Consider the following 10,889-nt stretch of genomic DNA (forward strand, 5'->3'; position numbering starts at 1 on the left):
CAACAAGGTGCTGAAAGCATTCTTTAGAAATGTTGGCCCATATTGATAGGATAGCATCTTGCAGTTGATGGAGATTTGTGGGATGCACATCCAGGGCACGAAGCTCCCGTTCCACCACATCCCAAAGATGCTCTATTGGGTTGAGATCTGGTGACTGTGGGGGCCAGTTTAGTACAGTGAACTCATTGTCATGTTCAAGAAACCAATTTGAAATGATTCGACCTTTGTGACATGGTGCATTATCCTGCTGGAAGTAGCCATCAGAGGATGGGTACATGGTGGTCATAAAGGGATGGACATTGTCAGAAACAATGCTCAGGTAGGCTGTGGCATTTAAACGATGCCCAATTGGCACTAAGGGGCCTAAAGTGTGCCAAGAAAACATCCCCCACACCATTACACCACCACCACCAGCCTGCACAGTGGTAACAAGGCATGATGGATCCATGTTCTCATTCTGTTTACGCCAAATTCTGACTCTACCATCTGAATGTCTCAACAGAAATCAAGACTCATCAGACCAGGTAACATTTTTCCAGTCTTCAACTGTCCAATTTTGGTGAGCTTGTGCAAATTGTAGCCTCTTTTTCCTATTTGTAGTGGAGATGAGTGGTACCCGGTGGGGTCTTCTGCTGTTGTAGCCCATCCGCCTCAAGGTTGTACGTGTTGTGGCTTCACAAATGCTTTGCTGCATACCTCGGTTGTAACGAGTGGTTATTTCAGTCAAAGTTGCTCTTCTATCAGCTTGAATCAGTCGGCCCATTCTCCTCTGACCTCTACCATCAACAAGGTATTTTCGCCCACAGGACTGCCGCATACTGGATGTTTTTCCCTTTTCACACCATTCTTTGTAAACCCTAGAAATGGTTGTGCGTGAAAATCCCAGTAACTGAGCAGATTGTGAAATACTCAGACCGGCCCGTCTGGCACCAACAACCATGCCACGCTCAAAATTGCTTAAATCACCTTTCTTTCCCATTCAGACATTCAGTTTGGAGTTCAGGAGATTGTCTTGACCAGGACCACACCCCTAAATGCATTGAAGCAACTGCCATGTGATTGGTTGGTTAGATAATTGCATTAATGAGAAATTGAACAGGTGTTCCTAATAATCCTTTAGGTGAGTGTATATTCTGTAAAATATAATGTGCTGTAAATTACATTTTCAGTTAAGACATAATGAATGTATATACTTAGCCTCAGGTTTTGTTGGGGACTTCACCTTATGCAAAATTGATTTATCTATTAATATATACTCAATAATAAAAGTGATTAATATTCTCAAAAACAAATTAAATATTGAAGTAAAGGCTTAGAGACAACATGAAATATACTAGTTCAAGAAAATAGAGATTAAGTGTTTTTATTCATATGTTAAAAATAACTGAATTGTGAAAACAGCAAACAAATGACAGAGAAAGAGGTGTAACTGCTTTGTTTAGCAGGTGGGAGAATCACTCAGGAAGTCTAACCTCAAACAGACATTACATGTATTTTTTTCCAGCTTTCTCAAGAACACGTGGGGCTAGAATCCTAAAGTATTTGTGCCATGCAAAATGTAACACTTTTCTGCAAGAAAGAGGATAAAACAAACATATGTTAAAACATAAACATAAAAAGTTAGAGGACAATCCTGGAAGAGATACGAGACATTATAACTTAATTGCGTTTCTCTTCTAATTAGGAAAATGAAACATCTGTAATCTTGTGGTGTTATGTTTTATGAATAGACCCTTTACTCACTTAAGCCACTGATTGTCTCAATTTGCATTAGGAGTTTGAGAAGACATGCTGGCTTGTAAGGAAACAGGTTTCTTCTTTGCAACCTGCATATCACTTTTCTAAGCCCTGTTAAGCACATAATGGATTGATGGCACATCCTAGCAAGGATTGGTTGGTCGCCCCACAGTCCCTTAGGCTGGGTGGAACACACACACACTTCTGCTTCCTTTGTGACACAAGAAATCTGTGTAGAGTCCTGCTCTCCTCCTCTAATGCTCTTTCTTTGAAACCCTTCAGGAGATGGGATTCTGTGGGTGAAGCCATCTGAAACATACAACTCCTCCGATTCAGATTCCTCTGAACTCCCATAGTCAACCAAGGGGCCGGCTGAGCAACTGATAACCTCAGTCACTGAGAATTCAGAATGACTGCTCTCTGCCACAATAGACTGGGCTGTAGTGCTTGAACCCACAGCAGGATTCGCCAAGGCTGCCGGCTTCTGATCACATTCAGTTCTCTCAGAAAGTAAAACATTGGCTGATTGTTCACCACAGGCTGCATCATTGAGCCCTCTTCTTGAATTTTGTCCTTCAAAATATAGACACACACTGCAAAACTCCTGCCAGCTTTCCCTGAGAAGCTTTAAATACCCAACAAAGTACTCCAGGAAACAAGTTTCAGCGGAAATCAAAAAGTCCAGGAGTAAAGTGTGGTCAAATGCAACACTGTTAAGGAGAATCAAAAAATGGCAGTGTGGGTTAAACCCATTCTCGTGGGTCATCTGATCTAAGGATGGCGTGTTACAAAATTCTGCATCTGTCGTACTGTTCATTCTGCAAGAAAACACAAGCACAAGTATCTGTTAATATAGTGATATTTAGCAGATAAATATGTATTATATACAATACCCAATGTTAATGACAATTGTAGGCTCCTGACAGTTAATTTACTAATTGAATTCTTGAGGTCTTCCATAAAGTACAATTATTAACATTAAGCAATTAGCCTATAAAACAATACACTGAGTTTTAATTCTTACACACATTATTTATTTTATATACATTATTAGCACAAATATAACACACATACCTTCTGAAATGTGAATATAAAATCAGTAAAGTCTTTGCTGCCTCTATCATATCATCATCCTGATCCATAAAGACCACAGATAGCCAGGAGCAGGGGTGGCACAGCTGCTGGGAATGCTCTGGGGATTTTAAATTCTTCTTCAGGAAAAGCATCAAAGGGTGCAAATAACTCTGTATTTCAACCACAGCTACACCACCTACAAGAACACAGCCAGTGTAAAGCAAAAGAATATGCATGAATTAAAAATGGAGCTGGAGAAGGATGTCTTCTGTGTGTGTGTGTGTGTGTGTGGTATTTGTTTTCCTTTAATACACGTCTGTAGTATAACAAACTTCCACAGATGCATTTATATGTAATATAGACGTTACAATAAATAAATAAATATCTGGCTTTCATTCACCATTGCCACAAGGATTTCTAATGTGTTTTTAGAAAAGAGTTAATGTTCCTAATCCCGAACTCAATGCAAATGTCCCATTCCAGGGATGCCATTTTCAACTACATTATCCAAGACTGCCCTCTAGTGCAAAAAAGTGCCCTACAACCTTTACAAATTCGAGTTAATTTAACATTCTGTTTGTGGTATATTGAACTTGAAAACGATCACTGATGAACATAACATTATACAAAATGTAGTTATGAAGCAAACATATATATAGTCTGACTGCAGAGAGAGCTTTACAAAGAATATATATTGTGGGAGACATTACCTTCTTTCCTAGATTGCTGGAATTTATACTCCAACGATTTTAGCAACACCAGGCTTGCTGCCCTCAGCATCACAAAATCAGACATTTCTAAAGTGCCTTCATATAAAACAGTGTCTCCTCCAAAAAAGCTGGTGCTGGAGTTGACAGAGACATTCCCAAGCCAGCCTGAATCAACTGAATGCAAAACAGCATTTGCTAGTGCTAACATGTCAGTGTAGAAATAGATATCTCTCTTTAATGAAGAGTCTACTTCTCCAAGAGAGAAATCTTCCCCAGCCTTTTGAAGTAGGCATCTTTTAAGAAGGAGAAGCATTTTCTTTCTCACTATGTGATGAACAGGGCAGATTACTAGCTGCAAGGCTAATGACGCCTGTATGAATAAAAGTCTTGGACTTGAAGCAGAAATGCAAAGCCTCGTTCTTGCAGTAATGAGTACTTCAAGTAAACTGATGAAAGAGGTCAGATTGGTTTCGGAGTCAGATGTGTCTTCTGAGTACCAGGGAGGCTCTTGACTAACATCTCTTGGTGAAAACATGCTTGAATACAAGTCATTGAGTATTGGGTCTAGCACAATGAAAAGATTATCCAATATCTCTGAAAAAAATAACACAACACCAGTTAGTGCTGATAAAGATTGATAACAATGAATAAAACATGGCATTAATCAATATGTGATGTGAATGTATAAAACTGTACAGTTAAAACAATTAAAATGCAACACCTTCATGGAATTAAACTATCTTAACTGTTATTATATAACTTGATTAAAAAAATACCCTTTTCATGCTCAAATTCTCCTTTCAAAACTCCTTTTATTACGAAGGTAAGAGACCACAGACACCCAGACGTCTCATTGCCAGGGCGATTCTTCAGCAGTGTTTGTAAGCATGTCTGTTTCCAGACATCACTGAATGAGTTCTGTCAACACAAGCAAAGACTTGTGTTAGAATTCAAGAGTTTGTGACATGGAGAAAGGGCTTACAGGTCCATCAATACCTACATCATTATCCAATGCTCTCGAGTCACAAAGAAAACCATTCCATGTGTATTTAATTTTCTGAAAGCTATCACCCAATAACAAGAGGATTGCTTCGGCAAATCGGTATCATGAGGAAAAAACTCAGTCACATACCTTATCAAGCTTGAAAATAAAGAATAACTCAAAAGCATAACAAAAATATGAGAAAATTGCAAAAGAAAATTAATAAAACAAGTTATTAAAATGGTTATTCCATGTAAATAGAAAATTCCAGTTGCATTTACTTGTGTTGTGGTTCATATAATATGGGAGGTGGCACAAGTCTGAGAAAAATCACTCACTTTGGAGACAGTTTGAAAAAGCACAAGTGATGATACACATTTCACAGCTAAGTGTGATAGTAGCTTCTCCTGGATCCCAAATAAGGAAACCTAAGGAAATATAAACAGTTAAACATTCTCATAGTTGCCTACATGCGTGTGTGTGTGTGTGTGTGTGTGTGTGTGGAATCCCCATGCTAATGTATCTTAATGTGGTTAACACATACACTAGCACAACAAGGGGACAAGCACATCACCAGGTTTTAAAAATGATCAATCTTATATTTTCACAGCATAACCAAGGAGGCCCTCTTGTGGTTCATGCTTAAGTAGACTAAACATTCATAAAACACTCACGAGTTTTGACATAAGGTCCATTTCTTCCAGCAAAATTGCCAAAACCTCCTGGTAATAATGCTTGGTGTCTTCTCTGATGCTTTGAGATTGCAGTTTGGAGCTCATCATCTCTATCAGACTCAGCACAATGCACAGCACCTCCTCCTGGCTGTCATTCAGACTGTGTGGCTCTGGTAAGAAGACTGGCTGTGTCTGTGATGACACCAGCTGGAGTCCACGGGTTCCCTCTCTCCCACAGTTTGTTGTCTTGGCAGTGGGGACATTAACTGAGGTCTTGGACCGGTGGTCGGCAATAACTGAGTTAATGAAAGATGCCACTTCATAGCTTCCTTTGCACAGGGGCTCACCTGAGAGCAAACCTCTGTATACATCCTGCAAAACTAAAAAGCTGTGATCCATGTCCAATATATGTTGCCTTCTCCAATGAATGTCTGTCAGGTGAGTCTATGGTCTGCAATGAGTATATCTGACATGTATCCCACTAAAAAAGGTAATCTCACCTGAAAGAGAAATCATTGTTTAATCTTTGAAAAATTTAAATTTAAAGTGTTTTTAAGGGAACATTATGACGTTTGGTTCTTCCTCCACTATAAATCAACCATATGTACACATTTAAAAAACGACATATATTTCAATAATTGAAATATAAATATTTCCAACCAACAATCAATAATTATCAGTAGCACAACCCCAATCCACGTAACGACTAATCCTACCAAACTACTTTATTAAGCTAGACATTCATGCTCTGTGAATCCAAGGAGCGTCAATACTACTCGCTTTGAGGATAAGGTTGGTAAACGTATCATTTCTTAGCCCTTTGCACAACTATGTAATTTACTGAAGTAAACCAAGGAAGATAGTTATTTTAATTTAAAGTATACTTTATATATAGTCTACCTTAGCCTTTAAAAAAGTAACCAATGTTGTTATGTAAAGGGTCAACGAGCGTTAGGGAATGTTCAGTACACATATTTACAACCCATGCTTTATTTACCTTTCAATCACGCCTGTCCGCCTACTAGCTTCCTGTTCTCTGTACTGCCCAGTAATGTTAACTTTGCGTGTTGCATTATGGGAACTGTAGTCTAAATAAACGGTAGCCAAAGATGCTCCATCTAAACTCTCTACGCTAGTTGACCGCTCCAAGCCTTAATCAAACTACATAAACCATATGTCATCGCTTGGCGGGAGCATTATCAAATGGCTCATTTCCGCAGGGAAACGGGAGGCTGCTAAGGGAAGCAATAAGTCGATGGGCGGAGACAGGCGCGGAGAGGCGAGGCGACGCGACGGCGACAGCCAATTGGATTGACCTTTACTGAAGCTACGGGCTACGGAGCGGCCGTAAATGAAAGACGCAAACGGTCGCAATTCCACTCGGGCTTTTGAGCTTTGCAGCGGTTTGTGATTCTGACATACGGCAGCCCCAATGTTTCGGTACCTCGAAGCCGATTGGCTAGCATAGGATAGTTCCTTCCCAGTAACCCTTCGGAATTGGGGGGTTGGTTCAGTAAAGTGTATATAAATTTAATCCATTATTAATTTACTTCTTTATCTATATATTATCGACAGTCTCGAAGAAAATAAGAACTTTTATGCCAGCGGCGTCTCCAAATATGGGCGCCGGTGCTTTAAATCGCTTGTTTGAAACACCAGGGAAAAACTCTGACATGTAGAGTCTTGTGCAAAAGGTAAAGTCGAATCCTGTTTCAATGATTAATTTTCTTCGGTTTCATGTCACATCTTTGTCCTTATTACTATCTGGCACACTCTCACCCATCAGGAGCGGTTAATCGATTGTGTGGGGTTTATTTTCTTTAATTATTAAAAATGGACAGTTTAAACGGAAGTCTGCAAAAAAAGTGGGACCTGGGGTAGACCTAGAAGGTAACACTCCATTGTTTGTGCAATAATGGCCCCTTTCACTTCAAAACTGTTTATTTGTGGGATTTGTTTTTGTATATTGTCATTGCATTGCATCCGTAAACAGTGTAGATATTATATGAACATTGGCTAGAAAACTATGCAATTATATTAGTCAAAATAAAATACTGTAGTGAAACACTGACAAGTGCAGGAGCTGCGTACCGTATATCTACTGTATAAGCCATACAGTATTGTATGAAATTAGAGGTGGAGGGGGATGTAACCGGTACAGTCAGACTGAAAGTCACTACGCTATCAGTTTTTTACGTTTTAGCAACACTGCTAAACCTGTGTTAGTGTTCATGCTGACAGCAGGAAACCCAAATGAGTGGATGTTACGAGTCATGTTTATTTCTCTTCTACGAGTAATCGCTTTTGACAAGACAAAGGTAGAGATTAACAGCAATGCAATAGCAAAGGCATCGATTTGTAATGCGAATAATATGATTGACCACTTTAACCCCAAACCAACAGAAAAATAATACTATTATTAATATTATTATTGTTGTTGTTGTTGTTATTAATGATTAATGATTAATGAACTCCGATCAAAAACATTGCATTTATTTTTTTAATAAGGGTTCAAATTCGTTCACATCTGTAATGTGAGGTACTTCTCTGCACTTTGATTTATAAAACTAAATTGAATTATAAAGTCCAGTTCTGGACATTTAGTTTGTTGAAAGCCATTATGGCATTCGCTAGTATGTTATTTTTTAGATACTAAGGGTTGTTGAAAGTCCAGTGATGTTGTAGAGATGCAGACTCTAGTTATAGACTTTTGAATGAACTAAAACGTTTGCTTTAAAACGGTTATTTGAAATACTCATTTATCACTGCTGCACAGTTTCTTATGCCAGGAACATGTGTTGAACATTTACCCATTGTTATATATAAAATCTGTAACTATAATTGTATAATTTATTCCAAAATGAATAAATAATTATACATATATTCTACTATGCTCAACATTTTATTGTTTATTGAAGGGAACAGCATGCAAATTGTCATAAATAGTATTATTTATTTTAAACCTGTCACACTTAATGAGCACTATCTAGCAATAATAATGAATTGTGAAAAACATGTTTTAAATGTTGATGTTTTCCAAACAAGTTATTTGTATTATGTATGTTTAGAAGATACCTATCTGAGGCAAAGTTAAATTGTTATTAATATTGTGCACATATCCTTTGTTTTTCAGGTTTATGTATCAATTTCCTTAAAGAATGCTTGGTTGGTGCTTAAGTATGTGTAAAGCACTAAGAAAAGGCCCTTTCAGAGATCAACAAAGTTGAAACAAGGTGAAGTGATTTATTTATTCTGTCTTTATCAGCTAGAACACATGACCCAAGAAAAAGTGTTGCGTAGCCTTTATCCACACCTGCTTCAATATTCCGAAACGCGTCAAAAGTTAAAACATATTCTTGATTCAGTTTTATCATCTTAGTAGCCAATTATAAGTTTGAAAGGTTTGTTATTATAGTTGTGGTCATGTAATCAACCAATACATTATAAATTGTACTTTGGCCTGGCTTAAATCCAATCTTCAGCCCCCCCATCAACAATAAATTCCCACTGCATCACTTAGTGATGGCTTTCTGTTTGCCAGAACCTTCTTGCTTCTTCAGATGGAAATATGCCAAGTATTATTATGATTATATTTCTTAGTAGACCCCTTTATCCAGGGTGACTTACAATTGTTACAGATATGTCCAATTATTATAATGTTTTATATACAATTACCCATTTATACAGCTGGGTTTTTACTGGAGTAATCTAGGTACAGTATCTCGCTCAAGGATACAGTGACAGTGTCCCCCATCTGGGATTGAATACAAGTATTGGTGGGTACATTTAAATATAATTAACTCCTAATCGATAATGAGAAGGACAGGTTTGCTGTACATATATGTACATATATTAAATTACCATAGATTCATATGTTGATATATTCAGACACGCTTAAAATTATTTTCAAATTTCAAGCCATTCAAATGTATTATTACACATTTATTAAGTGAATTAACTTGTAGTACATTTTATATTTTACATAGTTTTCAGGGGAGGGAGAAACATGCATGCTTCTAAACAGCCACTGCATGTCAAATCATATCAAAAAGCCACCTCACCAAGGAGAGAGAACAGTAAGCGTATTCAGTGAAGGGAAACAGAATTGTAAGCTTAGTGAAAATTCAGTTCACAGGGGTGAGAGTATGTAAATTCAATTTGTATGTTTTCCAGTCTCTGCATGTCAGATTTAGTCCCAGGGCATAAGAGATTGTACTTACAAATATTGTCATCAGTCTTCAGCTGCGATATGCCACAAGTCATGAATAAAAAGTTTCAAGTAACAACAACAGATAATTTATGTGCAAAATATGTTAAAATATGTAGATGATACAGTAAGATCTTTAAAAAATGAGCTACTTCAGAAACACTGAAACAAAATCTGTAGGGTTGTGAAATCTGCACTGTTATTTTTAACTGTGTAGATGCTAAAATGTTTTCCCTTTATCAGTCGGCAGAAACTCTGCAGGTCTCGATGAATCTCCCTTAACGAGATGTAACAGGATGCTTCCCCATCACTGTCGAAGGAACCCCGAGCTGCAAGAGGAACTGCAGATCCAGGCTGCGGTCGCGGCAGGGGATGTCCACACTGTGCGCAAGATGCTGGAGCAGGGCTACTCCCCGAATGGCCGGGATGCCAACGGGTGGACCCTGCTTCATTTCTCAGCAGCAAGAGGCAAGGAGAGATGTGTGCGGGTCTTCCTGGAACATGGAGGTGGGAAATATGAAGACACTGTGCTGAGATTAGTACAGATGTTTTAGAAGTAAATTTATAGGTGAACCTTATGTTTAAGTATACTTATTCGTGTTATTTTCCTCTTTGTTACTTTTCCTGGTTTCTTTCTCTCAGTCATAGACTTGTGTGTTTGTATGCCACTTAGATCACTTGTCGTCAGTTGGATATACCAATAAAATAGGAATGGTCTGTAACAGGTATGACTGGAGAATCCGTTTAGTTTGGGGAGTGCTTAAAATTTATCAGGTTTAGAATCAGTGATGTCTTCTTTCATATAAAGAAAGATTTCAGACGAGTGTCATTACCGACACCTTTACGTTTGCAGAGATTGGTCGGTGTGATGTTTTGTGACCAAAAGATGGCAGCATATCACCAGTGCAAGAAACAAAAAACAAGAAATCTTAAGCTTGCTGGTTCTAAAATGACTAGGTATTTAAGATTTCGTGTTTTCAAAGTGATTTCAATTCAGTTTGAAGCAAAATTTTGCAAAACATTTATTGCGCCTTTTCTTATACATAAGAGAAGTAGTTTTTTTTTTTTTTTTTTTGTATGCACGTTCGATTGCCCCATCACCCAATTTTTCCAAAAAGAGCCATTGGATCCCCATGCGTCCGCAGTTCACACTGCACTGTAGCCTACATGGCACTGCCTGCAATAAAATAATAATGTAAAATAGCGACAGTTCTGGTGAAATAAACTTTTTATGACTACAAACCGATGGATCTTTCGGAAATATAGGGTGATGGGGCCTTCGAACGTGCATAAAATGTAATTTATTTATTTTGTATTGTTTTTTTTTGTAATGGTATATATATGAGCTGGACATGAAAAACTCTCCACAGAAATGTTTCTATTGAGAAAATACGGATTTTTAGTGGAGTTCCCCTTTAACCACCGCAAACCTTGAGCAGCAGGACAGACTTTGACAAAGACCTTTGACATGTGAAAATAGATTTGGAAAGGAATGATATAATGTG

At 37.9% G+C, this 10,889-nt stretch overlaps 2 protein-coding genes across 2 annotated transcripts in view; one reads left to right on the plus strand and one right to left on the minus strand.

The window, feature by feature from the left end:
* Window positions 1–1,347: 1,347 nt before the first annotated feature.
* On the minus strand, window positions 1,348–6,413 carry lins1 (lines homolog 1). Its single transcript, XM_066701522.1, has 7 exons — window positions 6,175–6,413; window positions 5,178–5,677; window positions 4,842–4,931; window positions 4,298–4,439; window positions 3,522–4,115; window positions 2,812–3,007; window positions 1,348–2,555 (listed from the first exon to the last, which is right to left on the minus strand). The coding sequence occupies exons 2-7, from the start codon at window positions 5,574–5,576 to the stop codon at window positions 1,736–1,738; spliced, it is 2,241 nt and encodes a 746-aa protein (XP_066557619.1). The 5' UTR covers window positions 5,577–5,677; window positions 6,175–6,413; the 3' UTR covers window positions 1,348–1,735.
* A 180-nt stretch (window positions 6,414–6,593) lies between these two features.
* The window catches only part of asb7 (ankyrin repeat and SOCS box containing 7), an 11,633-nt gene continuing 7,337 nt past the window's right edge, over window positions 6,594–10,889 (plus strand). The window contains exons 1-3 of the mRNA XM_066701523.1: window positions 6,594–6,871; window positions 8,311–8,410; window positions 9,628–9,891. Coding sequence (XP_066557620.1) covers window positions 9,681–9,891 — 211 coding nt within the window. The 5' untranslated portion in view covers window positions 6,594–6,871; window positions 8,311–8,410; window positions 9,628–9,680. The remainder of the gene's footprint in view (window positions 6,872–8,310; window positions 8,411–9,627; window positions 9,892–10,889) is intronic.

Source organism: Amia ocellicauda, chromosome 4 (assembly GCF_036373705.1).
Source record: "Amia ocellicauda isolate fAmiCal2 chromosome 4, fAmiCal2.hap1, whole genome shotgun sequence".
NCBI classification, from domain to species: Eukaryota; Metazoa; Chordata; class Actinopteri; order Amiiformes; family Amiidae; genus Amia; species Amia ocellicauda.

Bases quoted from the DNA above. Each gene is read 5' to 3' on its own strand.
- lins1 (XM_066701522.1), bottom strand. From the start codon at position 5,576: ATGGATCACAGCTTTTTAGTTTTGCAGGATGTATACAGAGGTTTGCTC. The intron at 4,932-5,177 runs GTGAGTGTTTTA...ATATTTCCTTAG, and splicing joins TGGACCTTATGTCAAAACTC to GTTTCCTTATTTGGGATCCA. The intron at 2,556-2,811 runs GTATGTGTGTTA...GTTTTCTTGCAG, and splicing joins TTATATTCACATTTCAGAAG to AATGAACAGTACGACAGATG.